Source organism: Camellia sinensis, chromosome 9, assembly GCF_055761805.1.
Source record: "Camellia sinensis isolate YWXY chromosome 9, ASM5576180v1, whole genome shotgun sequence".
In the NCBI taxonomy this organism is placed as follows: Eukaryota; Viridiplantae; Streptophyta; class Magnoliopsida; order Ericales; family Theaceae; genus Camellia; species Camellia sinensis.
This window is the reverse complement of record NC_138969.1, coordinates 12,512,955-12,531,409: the sequence shown is the minus strand read 5'-3', so window position 1 is coordinate 12,531,409 and position 18,455 is coordinate 12,512,955. Positions and strand designations below refer to the sequence as shown.

The window sequence follows — 18,455 nt, the reverse complement described above, 5'->3', positions numbered from 1 at the left end:
GAGCGTTGAAGACAGTGTGTGAGTGCAGTTCTTCTTTCAAAATTTTGAAGTTCAATGAAAATCCTCTCATCCTATCCTCCAAGACTTGAACCATAAAACGACATTCCAATTGATTCCATACAACATATAATAGCTAACTCTTAACGCCAAATGATACTAATCCTTGAGTAAAGCTCACTCTTGAAACTTATTTATAGTCAACGTTCACAATGACCAATTCTATCAACGCTGGCCTAATGATAGCCCTTTCCCTTCTACACTTCACTTATCCATCAATATTTGATACCTCAACTAGTGTTTTAATTCAACCTATTAGTATCTTAATCCGACATGCCTGTTTTCCTCTGATACAACAAAGCATGCCAACATTAACACCTTAAAAAAAACAAAAAATAAAAATAAAAATGGAGCCCTAATGCTACAAGTCATATCACATACTCAACGAATCAAATGCATTGAAGTCAAGAAAAATGGCATCTCCATTGAAAATAATTTTCCAATTGCCAGAGATTTTATGAGCACTGATAGAAATAATTATGTTCCAAACAAATTATTCAATACAGCATCACACAAACACATCATCTTTTCCAGTTACTATCCTCTCAATATAAGCCAAACAGTCTCAATTTCTTCAAAAACTCAATATATCCCCAATGTTGTAATAACATTAATAATAGCCAATTCCATTCTAATATGCACACATATCTCCACATCCCTCTTCACAGCTTTAGGAAACAATAATTCCGAACTAATAACCCATTAATTAATATTCCACAGGATGAATCATGGAATTTGCTTTGATCACTTCTTGTCCGTCGTGACGCCAACAACAACATTGCTCACCTATAAAATTCACAATTATATCAGTCATCTGTGTCTTCTATGAAAAAACAATGTGCACGGCATCCAATCACAAAACCAAACACAAGTCTACTGCATGAGGTGGGGACCCACACATACATGAGCGAATTGTGTCTGATTATGTGAATCTTTCACAAAATAAAAGTGCCAGAGAATCTGATCATAGTTCTTCTATGTGCACAGAATCCGATCACAGAACCAGATACAAGTCTCTCACATGGGGTGGGACGATCGGATTCTGTGAATTTTTTGCAAAATTAAAGTAGCAAGTACAGGAGGGTAGGATGAAGCGGGGGGAAAAGTAGCAAGAAAATTGTACCAATTTGCCACTTTCATCGACCGACATGGGATTCTCGACAACAACGGTTTGGGTCTGAGAATGAGGCATTGCCTGCAACAGATTCAACAACGTTAAAAGGATTAAATACGGAACAAGTATAATAAGATAAACCATATAAAACTTTCACTTGGTGAACTACAAATTAACTTACTGCTGAAGTGGAGGGCATTGATGCAGGGGTAGTTGCCCCATTTGGTCTGTGCATAGGAATGGGAACCCTCACATTGCCCATCTAGAGGATAAATAAGAAAGAGAATTGAGAAATACTCAGCAGTGGGCCAAAAACAATAACAATAATAACAGCAACATTGCATAGTTGCACTACGGAATTTGAACTAAAAATACACTACCTAATCTGACAAATTTAAATTAGCATTGATTTCCAGGAATAATGATGTGGATTGTGGACCATTCAAAATGCTCAGATGCATCTTCACAGAAAATAAATGAATTCAGAACTTCTATTTGGTATCATTTTCAATTTTTATGTTCCTGTTTTTCGTTTTTCGTTTTTCGGGGAAAGGAAACAATGAAAAGTTTAAAAACATCTTGTTTTCATATCATTTTCATTTTGTGTGAAAAATAGTGGGTGTTTGGGAAGTAGGTTTTTTTAGTTGTAGGATATTATTGGAGAAAATTTTTTTTGTGTTTGGGAAGATGGTTGAATTTTTTTGTGGTTTGATGTAATGTTTATGAGAGAAAAAGTGAAATGATTATGGGGTTTGATGTGATATTTTGTTTGGATTTGTTTTTTTTAGTTTTGTAACCAATTTGTCTTTTAGTGAAAAAAAACCAAAAAACCAAGTGCCCAAACACCGCCATAGTTTTCCACCTTACAAGTGTTCTTTTATAAAAAGAGGTGTTTCCAGAAAATTTTCTCAATAACAGTTTCGGTAAACAAATTGAAAAACAAGCTTCTGGGTCAATTTTTTTTCTTATTTTCAAGACAAAGAAAACAAAAAACAATACCATTCGCACCCTTAGCCTACGGGTCAAATGTGATAAAAGATGTTCAACCAAAACTCTTTTAATCGTTAATCAATAACTAATAATTAGGGTAAACCACGCTGACTACCCCTGAAGTTGAAAAAAATAAGCTAAGTCACACAAGTTTTACATAATTACACCAATATCCCTTTTAATAAGACTAAAACAAAAAAAATTAATACAAGAAATATGTAAACACATGTAGGATTAAAGGTAAAATCTACATTATAGTATAAAAGGGATTACAACATCATTTTTCATTCAAATAACTAACAAATGACTAATAGGAAGGAGGATATGAGTTAATTAAAACCTAAGGGAGCACAGTATAATTATGTCAAACTAGTGGTGTTCAGTGTATTTTTTACAAACCTCAAGCGAGGTAAATGTAATTTACCCTTACTATTATTATTATTATTTATTATTATTATTATTGTTGTTTACCATGGTTCCATTGAAGAGAAAAGTATTGGACTTCGTAAATATTCTAGGATGAAATATTTAGAGCTTGTAAGACAATAGGGAAGGTACTACTGTTCCTTAATGTCTAATGATTGTCATACCCAAGCTTTGGGTTCAAGTCTTCATAGGAGCTTGAAAACCATCTTCATCCACTAACATCACTAACTACAAACGAAAAACCCTGAAGTGCCAATACAACAAAGTTCAACGAAATGTAAAAAAGCCTTGTCCAAATTATTTTGGCTAGCCTACAGTAAGGCTATTTTACCATTGTAGCCTGATTAGAGTCATAATTCGCATCCACCATTTTTAAATCCCCTTTCTTTTTTCTTTTTCTTTTTTTTTCCCTTTCTGATAAGGAAATAAAATTATATCAGGAGAAAGTGCTCATGCAATCCATAAAATGAGTAAGAAAAAGCAAAATTAACGTGGCGCTTGGTTGGGGAATTTGGGAGGGATTTGGAAACGGAAAGGGAAAAGGTAGGTGAAATGTAAATATATTATTTCTCTTTCTCGTTCCAAATCCCTCAACCAAACACAACGTAAAGAAAAACTAAGTTTGGAAATTGGTTGCTTTGAAGCCAAACTCAAATGGGATCAATGAAAAACATGCATAATTAAATTTTTGCTTAGTAGCCTTATTTATAATTATGTAGACCAGGTATTACTCTAGTTGGTAATTTGCAGAATTTCTGAACATGGGTTGTTGTAGGTGTCACCTATGAGTCGTCATGTGGTCAAGTGCTGTAATTGAGTTTTTTTATTTATAAGTCTTATTTAGGATTAAATTGTTTTTAGAAGTAAAAAGTCAATTGTTTCCAAATAAGAACTCAAAATCCTATTACAAAATTAGTTCTCAGTATTCTATTTAAAACCATGTAATGCTTCTAATTCAATAAAGAATATGTCAGAGAATTTTCAGAGCTTTTGAAGTCACTTTGGGATAGTGTGATGCGATTCTAACTCTAGGTGTGATGCCAAATAATATAATAATAGAGAAATCGAGAGAGGAGAGGACTATATCAAATAATAAATGATGGTATGATCTAGCAACGTTAAATTAAACTATTAAGCAGATTTCCTTATACTCACATTAACATTTGTAATGTAGTGGCAAATGGCACATTTGACGGATGGAGCTCCATAAGGGTACATCAACGTTGTACGGCAATTTCCACAGTTAACATGAGCAAGTTGGTTAGACGCTTTTGCATACACAATTATAAACCAAAAATTAGCCAGAAATAGTCAGTCAAAGAACGAAAATCTAGAGAAAAAAATAAGATGCAGCATGATTAGAAAGTTGGAAACTAGTAGTACAATCCAAGTGTCCAATCTATGAACAAAAAGGTACAAAGGCACATGCTGGTTGTCTAGCATAAGTAACAATTGGACCAAAACAAAAACAAAAAGAATTCTACATATTTACTTCACCTGAATTCCTACAGGCTTTTTTTGGTTTGCAAGTAAGGCAAGTGTCAAGTATTTTAGTAAAAAAGAGTGGGCCCGTACCATGTAAAAAATACTTCACAGATATAATTGTCACTAGCCACTACTCCGATTTTAGGGCTCAATTTCCCATACTATCATGCAGGACAAAAATATAAAGCCATGGATCTTTCCAGATCCTTGCACATAAGCTCTGAAAGTTACCATATGGACTTCTCCAAAAGAAAACAAAACAAGGAAATAAAAAATAAATAAATAAGAGGTTAATAAAATCTGTTCTTCAAAAAATGCCTGCGGTTTTCTGACTTTGGTGGTATCCAATAACTTCAAGACGAAAAATTCCTTTCCATGAGTTGTGTAGACTAATACACAGATCATAAACTTGCCACGGCAGAGAACCACAATAGACCAGTTCCTATTTATAGAATAACTAAATTAATAATTTTGCGTCTTATGTAGGCAACGGTGTCAGAGGATGGATCTGAAAGGGTTCCTGATAATTCAAACATCACCATTCATATCTAGTATATCTAAATAGGTCTTGTGACTGTTCATGGAAATGACACAAAGAAAGAAAAGTCATCAAAAAAAAGGAGGAAGAAGAAGAAGAAAAGGATGTATTGAACTGTCATTTCCCATTTTTCCTTGAACTACGCTATTAAAAAAAATGTAGGAGGACAAAATTTAATGTCCATTGAGGTAATGAGGAATATTCCCATAAAGAGAGTTTGGTTGAGGCCTGGGGCTGCAGGGGGAGCAAACATCAGAAATGAGATTACTTAACCCGAGCATTGAAATTACAATATATAGAGGGGACTCATCTCTACATGCAGATAAGAGTCACCAAACAGTTGTACCTGGTGCAAGGTTCACTGTTTGACAGCAGGAGCATCTCACATTTGTAGCCCCACGTGTATACATAAGCCATGTACGGCAACCTCCACATATGAGCTGAGACATCTCCATTCCTGCATGTTTTGCAGTAGCTTAGACGATAAAGCCAGAAAACTCAGTATCTAATTCCTAGAAAGTGTCTAATCTAATCTATAAAATGATTCCAATGCTCGCAGCCCTCACGAAGACTTAGAATTATGAATCTAAAATGTGAAATGTGTCCATGTGATGCCTGCCCTCAAGTAGAAATTAATAGAAAATGTGTCCCTTTTTTTTCCCTCTCAGATTCACTCAATTTACAAGACCCAAATGAAACCATGTCTATATCAAACTGCCTATGTTGCATTTGGGGACAAGCTTTAACTCAGATATGTACAATACAGCATCCTTAGTCTTGTTCAACAGAGCAATCTATATATAGAAAGTCAAGATGTAAGATAACACTTCCCAGCGTGTGCACCCAGCAGTCCATATATAATTCCAGTATCAACAGTCTGTCTGATTAACAATTATTTTTGGGTGGAGGGGCCACATTGATCAAATACGAAAAAAGGCTTGTCAATGAGCATGAAATGGGAATGAAAGTGAGCATGCTAATCCGCCACCAAGGCAAGTATGCAAGATGAGATGGGAAATGAAAGTGGGAGAGGCAACACATTACAACCTATGAAGCACTGGGTACTATGAAAATATTGCCATACAAGTATCACGTACTTACCCAGTACAAGTAAGCGTATCAGTATGGCTGCACATCTACCAGATTGACGAAAGACTTTGGGTACAGGACAGGTATGGCTCGGGTAGGGGATTGGCACTGCTCAAGTACTTTTGTGGATACAATGGGGCATAAAAGTATTTTTTTTTTAAATATAGGGTTACTAGAATAATTATACTGTGCTTATCTTTGTAATTATTAAAAATGTAAACAAATAATTGGGATTCTTTTTCTGACCATTACAAAAATACTTCAATAATTTTTTGCATTTGGTTTTTTAATTATTATATATTATGTACTACTACAAATTATAAAAATATATATATATATATATATATTTTTATGGACATAAACCATATCCTACTTTTTTTAATTTGGCCATGTTAGTGCAACCACACCCATGCTTCCTAGGTTACAAACAAATAAATCCATTGATGACTATAAATCCAGAAAGGTTTATGCCACCACAAAAATGAAATGCAACAAGATATATTAAAGAACAACTCAAAACATTGTTTTGACTAGTGCAGAACCATCAGTTTTGAGAGTAGATTCCCCTCGTTTGACGACGCTTCATTTTAGCCTAAAAGTCAAAAAGTCGCTTAAAAAATCAAAAAACCAACAAACTATACAAAAAAGTCAAAAATTCTCTTCTCTCTACGTTTTACACGTGTTTTCGTAAAAAGCTAAAAAGTCATCCCAAACATATTAGTTTTTTTTACCTCATATTTTTGTCAAAAAGCCAAAAAATTACTAAAATAGCATGTTTCCCCAAAAGTGGCCTTCCGATAAGTCTTAATCAGGAACCATATGCAAAGGTTTTCCTTTTCTTATCAAGCCATACTCTGATCTGATGGATGCATATCAAGGCCAAATCAACAAAAAATGGTATTCGTACGGCAGAAGTCATGACCAAAAGTAAATAGAGAGAAACTAATTATAAATCCCACATGATCAAACCCATAAAGCGATGATAAGTTCTTCCCCAACCTCTTGTTCTTAGTGTACTCCTTATAGGCTATTTCTCAAAGAATTTAATTTCAGCATGTCAATCTCCATTTCTTTATGGGGAAGAAAAAAATATACAATTGTAGTTAACATAGATGAAAAATTTTGACATCTCCATATGTTTAAATCGTTTCTTTTTTCAACGTAAACAATTTTGTTTCAAGAAGCACAAATACACATACAAACATGGACACAAGACGTGGATAAAACACGATACAGACATGCCACCAATTTTCAAAAAATCATAACACAACACGACATTGACATGGCAACAAAATAAATATATAAGTTTATGTATATACATGAAAATAATACAAAATTTATTAATTTTTTACATTATAAACAAATTTTTATTTTACTATATCAAAAGATTAAAGAAATCTGTTTCCCCATTCTATATGTTGGAGAGAAAAAAAAAGTGTGAAGATTCATAATATTTATTATAGAAAGCTCTATTCATAAACAAACTGAAAATTTTAGGCTTTAGATTCCTGAAATTGCAAAAATTAAAAGAGGAGGGATTAATAGTTTTGCATCCACATTATTTTGATCTAAATCATTAGCATCAAAAAGTTATTTTCTTCAAACATGTGATGTGTCTCATGTATGTCTAAGTGATGGAAATTTATCAAAAGTGTGTCCAATTCTGAAAAATAGAAAATAATAATGGGACACATTTGGACATATCTGCAACAAGTGTTTGTGTTCGAAGCAAAAGGAAAACACAACACCTTAGAAGCCCATGCTTCTTGGAATATAAGCATGTTAACCTCAATTTTTAATCCATGTTCTGTTGTAGTCCAACAGGAATATAAATGTTTCCAGTGATTGCATGGAAATTACACAATATTTTGATCCTTGGTTGAAAAACCATTGAAATTTTAGCTTTCCTTTTCCTTGATACCTAAGACTCATTTATACATAGAAGGATGATGGTGTAAGAGGGGTGCTTCAAGTGTATCTTTTCTTTCCAGTTTATCCTGTGATGAAATTAAAATGAAAACATTACAAGGTGGGACAAGATCAGCCAGGTGTTACAGTTCAAAATGTTAAGCAATTAAGAAACAATATGTTGACAAATTGAGTGCGGATGGATGTGTGGTACGGATGTGTGGTAAAATGAGAAAAGACAAAATCAACGATGAATAAATTTGTGACATAGAAGTACCATCTATTGGCACGGTTTTTAGAATAGTCCTATTCAAATTGCGATTTATTATGATTCATTGCAATTCAGTTATGTTTTTGTTTTTGTTAGCATAATACATGAAACAATCTCTTTTTTGTCTCTCTATCAAGAAATAAAAAAGAAATCAATTAATTATATTGATATATGTGATTTTGCATGGTTAAACATATATACAATTTAGTCATATTGATATCTACTTCATTTTAAACACTATGTATATAAATATATAAAATTATATAATAAATTAAATAAAGTGAATCTTACGATTCACTATTTCAAAAGCAACAATTTATTATTCGATTTGCCATTTGATAACAATGCCTATTGAAGACAAAATGAAAGAAAATTTTACTAAGGTGATTTGGCTCTGGGAATGAAGACCAATAAGTACACCAAGGTAGAGTGAAAGTATCAACTGTCCACATCCATAAGTAGTAAATGGTTGGTCATTAGGTTAACTAGCCAGCATTATACATTGTTTGACAGTAGACACCTGCACAACTAGTTGCATTTCCATGCAAGTCATCAATTTTTCCCCCCAATATTCACTACCAAGAATTCACACAAAAACAACAGAAAGGAAAGGACCTTGTGAGAAGTGTTAATTAATAAATGCACATGTTGATGCTCTCAGATACTAAATCAGGTTAAAGTAAAAAGTGATAGAAGATACCAGGAGGCGGGACTGAGGTTATTGCATTACATAATGCACAGCAGACATTTGATGCTCCTCTAGGGTAAAGAAGAATGCTCCTACAACCACTGCACACTATCTGGCTCTGCATATCTGTGATGCCAAAGTTTCAAAAGTCACCACGACACCCGGTAATCATAATGGAAATCTTACAAACCCCCACAAAAGAAATTACTGAGCATTTTTTAAAAGTAAGCCCAAGATAGTGGTGCTTCATTTAATATATCGAAATTAATCAATTTCTATAAAAGTCATAGCAGTACCAGACTACAATTTTTTTATGTCAAATTTTTATAGGAGTTGAGAAAGTAGAAGAAGATATGAAGAAAGATTTATGCACCACACTTCAACCAAAAGAGAATATGGCACAACTCTTTGCCAAGAGCTCTTCATCTAATTAACTTTAGCCAATTGAGTTTACAACAAATAAAATTAAAATAAAAAATAATAAATAAAAAATAATAATAAATAATAATAATAATAAAGAAAGAAAGAAAGAAAAGAAGAAGAAGAAGACGAGGATAACAAGTAAATGAAATGCACTTTGTCTCTCACTAATGAATATTCGGACTGTGCATTAAGAACCATTACCAGAACAACAAGAACATGATAATGCAAGAGCCACTGTAAAAGCATAAAGCATGTTTAAATATTGATTAAGGTGTATTAACAAAAAGCACAGATTGGACCAAGTCTTTGATCTAGATTACATGAGTGGGCCCGAGTCTATGTCCTGAAATATTCCATCATGACTGGATAAGAGTTCTACAACTTTACAATTTCTAGGAAAGCCCAGCCGGTTGTGCATATTTTGGAGTACCTTTAACTAAGGCTGCAAATCAACTGAACAAATGCTTTTGCTCAGCTCATAAGTTGGTTTGTTCACTCAGCAGACAACCCAAACTTGAGAACTATCTTTAAGCTGGCTTCATTAATAACATGTGTCCAATTTTATTATTTTATTATATATACATACGATTGGTTAACATCATTTTCTATAGTTTGTACTGAATCTTAACCATTCTCGATTCAATTTGATTTACGATTCACAAAATTAGAATTTCAATTCATGATGCAATTTTCAATTTCACAACTATGTTTGTGAACAATAATACATGCTGAAGAAGTTTAGTTGATGTACTAACTCAATATTATTCATCTAGGTGGAAAAATCTGAAGCACTACTCATAACAAGTGAACCAATAAGAAGTCCCTCAAACATAAGAATATAAAACAGGAACCAGCAACAAAATCTACAACAAAAACAAAATAAATAAATAAAATTTATAATACGGATCGTAAAAACCATATACAATTCACAAACAAAACCCATATCCCACAACCCAAATCGAACCAAATTTGAGAAAAATCAAAGCAATTGAGAAGAAAGAGAAAAGCGATTACCAAGAGATGAGGCTCCTCAAAACTTCGAGTCGAAGTGACCAATCCGATGTGAAATTGAAATATGCCCTAGACGGAAATGATTAGGGGAGAGAGAGTCAGAATTGGGAGATTTAGGAACGATGATCGATCGAGGTTTGTCTGCGAAAATTGGATTTTCCAAAGAGGGGAATTAGATTTTCCGATTGGGAAACGGAAATGGATTTGGAATTGGAATTGGATTTGGATTAGGATTAGGGTTAGGATTATTATATATATATATATATATATATATTCTTCTCGATGAAGATTTTGAAATTCTTTCCCTTCGGCGAGATGATCGTGTTTGGGGAAGAAGAAAGAATATCTAGAATCTGTCGATGAGAAGAATATATTATTAAAATTGGAAAACTTTTTTTCTATTTATGTTTCAATTTTTGTTGTTCTTGTTGCCAAGTATAATAGGGGCTTGGTCAAGTCTATATTTTGTTTTTTTTTTAGCCGAAAAGGTCAAGCCGAAAAGGTCAAGTGGCTGTATTTAGGTTGGGAATAAATTATTTTAATAAGTTTTTAGTTTTTTAAGTTAAACTATGAAGTAAAAAAAATTAAGATATTTAGGATAATTTTTTAATTTTTTATGAAAAGATTTGTAAAAAGTAGACAAAAAGTAGAATTTTTGACAAGATTTTAAACTTTTTTAATGACTTTTTAACTTTTAAACTAAAAAATAATGTTACCAAATGAGACCTTATTAATTCATTTCGAAGATAAAATAAAATATAAATAAAGAGTACATTATAATTTGGATTCTGCTAAAGATAATGTTAAAAAAATAAATTTTAATACATATTTCATATATTTTTGTTCATTTATATATATATATATATATATATTAGGATTTTTTTTAAATTTATGATATTAAGGTTTTATAAGACAAAAGACATATAATATTTTCATAATAGTTAAGATCCTTCAATATTTTTACAGAGAAAATTCGATTTACAAAAATTTTATCTGACTCAAAGAAATTTTATCTCGACTGAAAAAAAATTTAATTTTCTATCATACTGGAGAAATTTTAATTTTTTTTGAAAAATTAAATAAATTTCTTTATGAAAATTTAAATTTTTCTGAATCAAATTTTCTCTGTGAAAATGTTAAGGACCTTATCTAATAAAAAAAATTATCTTAAATCTCTCCTGTTATACAAAGTTAAATAGTGATGTTTCACTAATTTTTCTTTTTTTTTTACATGCATATCACTATTAGGGGATTATATGGATTAATCATTGTCCTAGTTAATAGTTAATATTTTTTTTTTAATTATATTGTTTGACCATCTCTTAAAATGTTATTTTTTTGCTAAATAAGTAAAAACTAAATATTATTTTTCGTGTAGAGAATGTCGTTAGAATACTACAAACCATTTTATTTCTAACAGCTTAACCTTTTACAAGAATCTATCTATACATATATATATATATATATATAACATATCGCTCAACAAATTTAGACTCTTCACTAATTTATCCTAAGAAAATTATTCGTAGGTCCTGTTTGAAATATATATATATATTATTTAATCTAACAATTTTTTGAGTGGATCTAAAAATTCTATACCTTTTTTTCTCTCACTCTCTCCGCGTTTTTTTTCTTATACTTTACGTTTTCCTTTCTCTTTTTTTTTTTTACGTTTTCCTCTCCTTCTCTTTGTCATGTCCAACGACCGAAGATCACACCTTCCTTATTCTCTTTCTCTTTCTAATACTATATAGTCACCAGTGATCGACGACCACCATTGATTGGAGTTCATCGACAACCATCGACATCAACTCGTTACTTCATCATCACCGACAGCGAAGAAGATGAGTAAATCTACTCAAAACTGATGTAGATCTGCTCAGATCTTGTAGATCTGAGTAGATCTACATGAGATTCCACTAGATCTAAACCACAAATAGTTGTCGCAGTACAATATTCTTTCTATATCTATTCTTTCCATTTATTTCTCAATTTTTCTACCTTTTTTTCTGTTACACACGCTTATTTTTCTGTTTTAATGCAGAAAAATTTCAAGTTCTGAATAAGTTGTTTTTAAGTTTTAGTTACAGGCGGCGAAAACTGTAAAATTTTAAAGTTTCAACTTTTTTTGATGCTAAAATGAATCATGCTCTAAAATTACAAAATTTTACAGTTTTATAATATTCTTTAGAACTATGAAATTTTTCAGTTTTATTACATGTTTTCCAGCTTAATAGAATAATGTTTTGAAAGTGTAACATTTTATAATTTCAAAGCTTACTTTTCAGTTTGATCAATATTACAAATTATTTGCTTAGTTGTTTGTTGTTGTTATGTTAACTATAATTTCTTCATTTATTCTTTTTTTTTTCCCGGCAATATTCTGAATATTTTGATGAGTCTCCGATGATGTTCCTGACAATTTCCAATGACGTTCAGAACACTCCGGTGAACTTCCGGTGATGCTCCGACGACTTTTCGGTAATGTTGAATGTTCTGGCAAGTCTTCGGTGAGTCTGATAGAAGTTGTTGAATGTAGCAACAGCATTTTTAAAGTGATACAAATAATTTTTAAAAAAAAAGAGTTTTTGGTAACAATTAAAAATATATAGAACTAATTGGTACAAGTATTTTGTTTTGAAATTAGATGAATTTTAAATTTTGTGTATGAGACTTATTGATAAGTGCCCTTAATCCTGTTATAAAGCCAAACAACACACTTGGTATAGATGAAACCTAACTTCTCTATAACAGTTTCTTACCTTAAAAGAACTAACTGCTTTAATTAATAATTACTGATTTAAATGTTTACACGCTTTGTATATGCCCGCCCTTCTAGTTTATCCCCACAAAACAAAAGTTTAAAATAGTCCACTAAATTTTTTTCATAATAAAAAAGCAAATTTTAACAAAAGAATTTTTTTTTAAGATTCCTGATATTAAGATTTTATAGTATAAAGGACACTAAATACTTTTATAATGTCAAACGTCCCTCAATATCGATCTAGAAATTTTCTGAATCGAATTTTCTCTGCTCAAATTTTCTCTGGACTTCAGAGAGAAATTCTGGTTCACAAAGAATTTCTCTGGACTATAAATTTGAATTGTTAAGAACTTCTCTAAACTATAAATCTGTAGTTTATTACAGGGTGCATTCACAAGGTTTCATTATTATTCAGAAGCAAAAAAGAAACAATAATTACAAGCAAACCAGAGAATTTGGGAAAGATGAGGAATGAAGTTGGAAGAAATTTTATTTGGTTGCCTCTTTAGATGTTGAAGAAACTTCAGGAGCTTTATTCACCACAGGCTTGGGTTGTATTAGGACCTCTGGTTCTTGATCATGCTCTTCATCTGCCTCTTCATCACCTTCATCAAGAATGTCTTCTTCACTTTTACTTTCTTGTAATTCAACATCATATTTGAGTGATAGTTTTCCAAGACTCGTCATTTTTTTAACCAGCTATCAATATAATGCCACAAGTGAAAAACATATAAATCCTGAACTGCTCAAAACCAGGAAAACTTCACTCACCTCAACGAGTCTTTGTTCCAAATACTAAGAGTCGCTACCTGGATTCATCTCTTCCAAACCAGGAAAATATTAAAAGATAACAAAACAAAAGAGAAAGGAGTTATTAATCAAGAAGTAAAAGTCATAATTGATATATGTATATGTATTTATATTACAGGGTAAATCTGCATCAGATACAAATTCTAAAATTTTACATAAAAAGCTTGTTTCAATCAAGTATCACAATATTAATTGTCAAATGGTCTTCAATTGATAGCATGAATGCAAACAGAAATTCCAACCCATCTTCATTCTTGGACCTTGCTTCTTAATATTGTGAAAACAAGTTTCAACTTTTATGACTACATCTCCTATGAATTGAGATAGAACCAACCCAAGCCAATGATTCTATCTCAACAAGCAATCATTATTCTACAGAAAATACGAACCATTGTCAAATATGGTGCAACCCTCAAATGTTATGGCTAGAAAGTCGTTCATAAAGAAATTATTGTCTTGTCAAAACTAAAGTTTCATTTGTCTCAATGGAAAATAACAAATTAAAAGTCCATCCTCTGAAAATTCGATCCAAAGAAAATTGCCAAATCAAGAGAAAATTCAAGGGTAATCTAGAGAAAATGCCAAATCCATAGAAAATTCAAAGATAATCCAAAGAAAATTGTAAAATTCATAGAAAACTTGATCCAAAGAAAATTGCCAAAACCAGAGAAAATTGCCAAATCCAAAGAAAAGTAGCCAAATCCAGAAAAATTCTGGCAATCCAAAGAAATTCAACATCGTCAATACAAAATTTCTCTGGCTTGTAGGAAACATTGTATTCAACACTGTCAACACAAACAATATATGCATACATATATATATATATATATATTTATATTTATCAACAATTAGGAGAAAGAACTAACTTTTTTTTCTTTTGAACTTGAAGACGTTGTAGAACCTGAGGACGTTGCTTCCGGTGTTGCCGCTGCCGAATCCAGCGGAGGAGGAGGAGCCAAGGCATCGGCAGCGACGACGCATACCGGCGGTGGCCAGGGCTGAGTTGTGGGGAGCCATTTTAGTAAGGGGGCCAGGATGAGAGGTGGAGGAAGAGGATGATTGGGACTGCGATATGCCCCTTGCCATTGTTGAAACAGTGCCAAGATTTCGAAACAAGAGTGATGAAAAAAATAGAAGAAAGAGAGAAAGAGTCGGAGACTTTAGACAGAGAAAGAGACGTAGAGATCGGTGAGTTGATTAGAGAGAGTCAAATTTCTCTGTAATATATGGATGTGAGATTAAGGGACCTTAGACATCATAAAATAATATTGTGGACCTCTTTCATTATTAAAAATGAAAGAGGGACCTTATACTAATTTTCTCTTTTAACAATTGATAAACACATAAGTTTTTAAAATTTGAATTTTTTCTTTTAAAAAACATCTATAATTTTTTTTTAAAATAATGATCAAATCCAACCTTAATGATGAAAATTTGTTGACTTTGGCTTTAATTATGAATTTTTCCTTGTATTAGTTGGTTAAAATAAAGAGAAATTTTACATATTCAATTTAGCCCCAAAAATCATTATGTAATGCACTAGTCTCCCGATATAGAATCGACAAGCTTCATGTTTACCTCTCATTGACATTTAAAAGTAAACACGACTCTTTTGTGATTTGTCTAATTTTCATATGATAAAATGGGTCCTAGATTTTTAGTGATCTCTATTAATTTCACAAAAGTTCAAGAAGTGTAACAAACTAAAAAATTTACAAATCAGTATAAAGAAATCAAAGTAATTACAAAATATAGAGGTCCAAGTAAATCTGTGTTCTTCCATATTTTTACAATTATTTCTTCTAATAAATATGGGGATGAGAGATGTTGTTGTGCCTTATGACACAGTAGCCTTACTGTGAGGGCTTCTAGAAGTATTTACCGAGTATATTTTGAGATCTAAACCGTTCATATTCTAAAATTTGTCGAATATATCATTCATATAAAAAATCAAGTTAATTGAACATCTATAACCCCATGATCAAATCCTAATTGTTTTTAAAAAATTATTGAAATCATATTAACCGTTTATTTTTTAAAAAACAAATGTGCTCTTATTATGAAGTTACAAATGTCTAATTTATTTAATTTTTTATATGAATGATCTACTCAATGAATCTTACAATATTAGTGGTTCAAATTATCAAAAAAGACTTGAGACACACCCTCAATGAGCCTCAGAACAGCCTGCTGTCCCAATTCCATAAAAATATGAGCACAAAAACAACAAAATTAATAAATGATGCGGGGGGGGGGGGGGGGTGGTTGTTTACCTCTGACTAATGTTTAATGAATTGTTTTGGACTAAAAAGCCATTTCTTATATCCATATAAAAAATAAACATATTTTTTTTGGGGGGGAGGGATGTGTTCCAGGTTTTAGGCATTAAACCCAAAATTTAGGGATGGCAATGGGGATTAACGGGGTGGATATTAATTCCCCATCCCCATTCCCCTATAATAAATTTTCCCCATTCCCCATGGGTACTACCCTCCCCATTTCTTAATGGGTTTGGATTTTCCCCAACCCACTTTAATCCCCATTTTTATTTTATTTTTATTTTTTATATTTAATGTTAACAATTTTTTTTTTTTAAAGGTTCACAACAAAAGCTAAATGTACCTTCAATTTTTTTCTTTCTTTTTTAATATATTTAATGTTAACAACAATTTTTTTTTTATTTTTTTATTTTTTATTTTAAGGTTCACAACAAAAACTAAATATACCTTCAATCTTTTTTCTTTCTTTTTAAATATATTTAATGTTAACAACCTTTTTTTTTTTTTTTTTTTAAGGTTCACAACAAAAGTTAAATGTACCTTCAATCTTTTTTCTTTCTTTTTAAATATATTTAATGTTAACATTTTTTTTTTTGGGTAAGATTCACAACAAAAACTAAATATACCTTCAATCTTTTTTCTTTCTTTTTTAATATATTTAATGTTAACAACTTCTTTTTTCTTTTTCATTATTTTTTTTTTTAAGGTTTTAGCTAAATATACCTTCAATCTTTTTTATTTCTTTTTTAATATATTTAATGTTAACAACTTATTTTTTTATTTTTTTTTAGGTTCACAACAAAAGCTAAATATACATTCAATCTTATTTATTTTATTTGGTTCAACAACAAAATCAAATACACATTAATTAATTAATTAAAAAGTTTGTTTTATAATAATCAAATATATAATTTTGAGACAATCAAATAAGTTTTAGTAATTAAAAAAAATGTGGAAGAACGTGGAAGATTAAAAAAAAATTACAACCATCTCTCTCTCTCTCTCACTCTTTTCTCCTACATGTTATAAGAACCTGTTTACAATGTTATAAGAGCCTGTTTGAAGAAATAAAATGTGAAAGTACCTGTTAGACATTCAACCATCTTTCTCTTAGCAAATTTGAACCATTCATTTTAATTTATCCAAAATCTAATTATACCTTTTAACAAATCTGAACCACTCATTTTAAGATATCTATGCCTTACCACACCCAATCCATCCTCCATCTTCTTCCTTTAGTCCCCACGAATTTTGTTGTTTGTTACTTTTAAAAAACAAAAAATATTTTTTCAATTAAATTTTTACTAATTTCGCAACACCATCACCACTATTCTCACCTTCATCACAGCCACTACCATCACTACCGCCATCACCCCACCACTATGTCACAATCTCTACTTTCACCTTCGTTTCATCACCACCACCACCAAATATAAAAAAATGTATTTTTAATTTTTTTTATAAAAATATTTTTCATTAAAAAATATTTTCTATCTAAATAAATGAAGCATAACATTGGGAAACAAGCTGATTTCAGTTAAATCTGTTCATAACTAAGAAAAATTCTTTTATTTAAAAAAAAAATTATTTAGTACAACTTTGTATCCCCTTTTTGTTTTTCCAGCACATAAATCTTTGTACCCATCCTTTCTAACCAATCACGACTCATGCTTGTTTCGATTCTCTACAATTTTTCTATTTTCAAATACATTCATATATATATATATATATATATGTTGTATAAATTGTGTGATAACATAAAACAAATAGATTCATACTCATTAATTGAAATTTTAGAACAAGCAAACCATTCTAAAAATTACAATACATAACAAAATAAAATAACATAAAAAAGCAAACTGAAACATGCACTAGACAATATCCTTAATTTTTTTAAATAAATTAAAAAAATTCTAGATATGCATAAAATTTGACAAGAATAATGTGACAATATTAATTAAAGTGTATTTGATTTTATTGTTGAGCCAAATAAAATAAAATAAGATTGAATGTATATTTAGCTTTGGTTGTGAATCTTAAAAAAAAAAATGATTGTAAACCTTAAAAAATAAAAAATAACAATAAAAAAATAAAATAAAAAAAGATTGAATATATATTTAGCTTTGGTTGTGAATCTTAAAAATTAAAAAAAAAATGATTGTGAACCTTAAAAATAAAAAATAATAATAATAAAAAAGATTAGAGGTATATTTAGCTTTGGTTGTGGATTTAAAAAAAAAAAAAAAAAAAAAAAAAAAAAGAAAAAAAAAGAAGAAGTTGGTTGTGAACCTGAAAAAAATAAATAAATAAATAAATAAAAGAAAAAAGATTGAATGTATATTTAGTTTTGGTTGTGAATCTTTAAAAAAAAAAAAAAAAAAAAAAAAAAAAAAAAAAAAAAAAACATATGGGGAAATTAGTGGGTATCTATCCCCAACCCATCCCCTGTGGATATTCAAAGAATATCACCTACCCTACCCAATGGATAAGAAAAAAGGGGAAAAACCATGTATTTGGGTTGGGTCTCCATGGATACCCACAGGGTAGGTTATCCATTGCCATCCCTACCAAAATTACAAGTCATTTTGATGAGTATGCATTG

At 30.8% G+C, this 18,455-nt stretch overlaps 1 protein-coding gene across 2 annotated transcripts; it reads right to left on the bottom strand.

Moving 5' to 3' along the window:
• Nucleotides 1-455: 455 nt before the first annotated feature.
• On the bottom strand, nucleotides 456-10,530 carry LSD1 (LSD1 zinc finger family protein). 2 transcript variants are annotated; one of them, XM_028206681.2, is made up of 7 exons: nucleotides 10,004-10,530; nucleotides 8,579-8,692; nucleotides 4,957-5,067; nucleotides 3,743-3,855; nucleotides 1,353-1,433; nucleotides 1,181-1,252; nucleotides 456-843 (listed from the first exon to the last, which is right to left on the bottom strand). In XM_028206681.2, exons 2-7 carry the CDS (start codon nucleotides 8,688-8,690, stop codon nucleotides 802-804), a joined length of 531 nt encoding a protein of 176 aa, XP_028062482.1. In that variant the 5' UTR covers nucleotides 8,691-8,692; nucleotides 10,004-10,530; the 3' UTR covers nucleotides 456-801. The 2 variants fall into 2 exon arrangements, with proteins under 2 accessions (XP_028062482.1, XP_028062485.1); XM_028206684.2 differs by lacking the exon at nucleotides 4,957-5,067 and having other exon boundaries at nucleotides 10,004-10,513.
• Nucleotides 10,531-18,455: the final 7,925 nt, after the last annotated feature.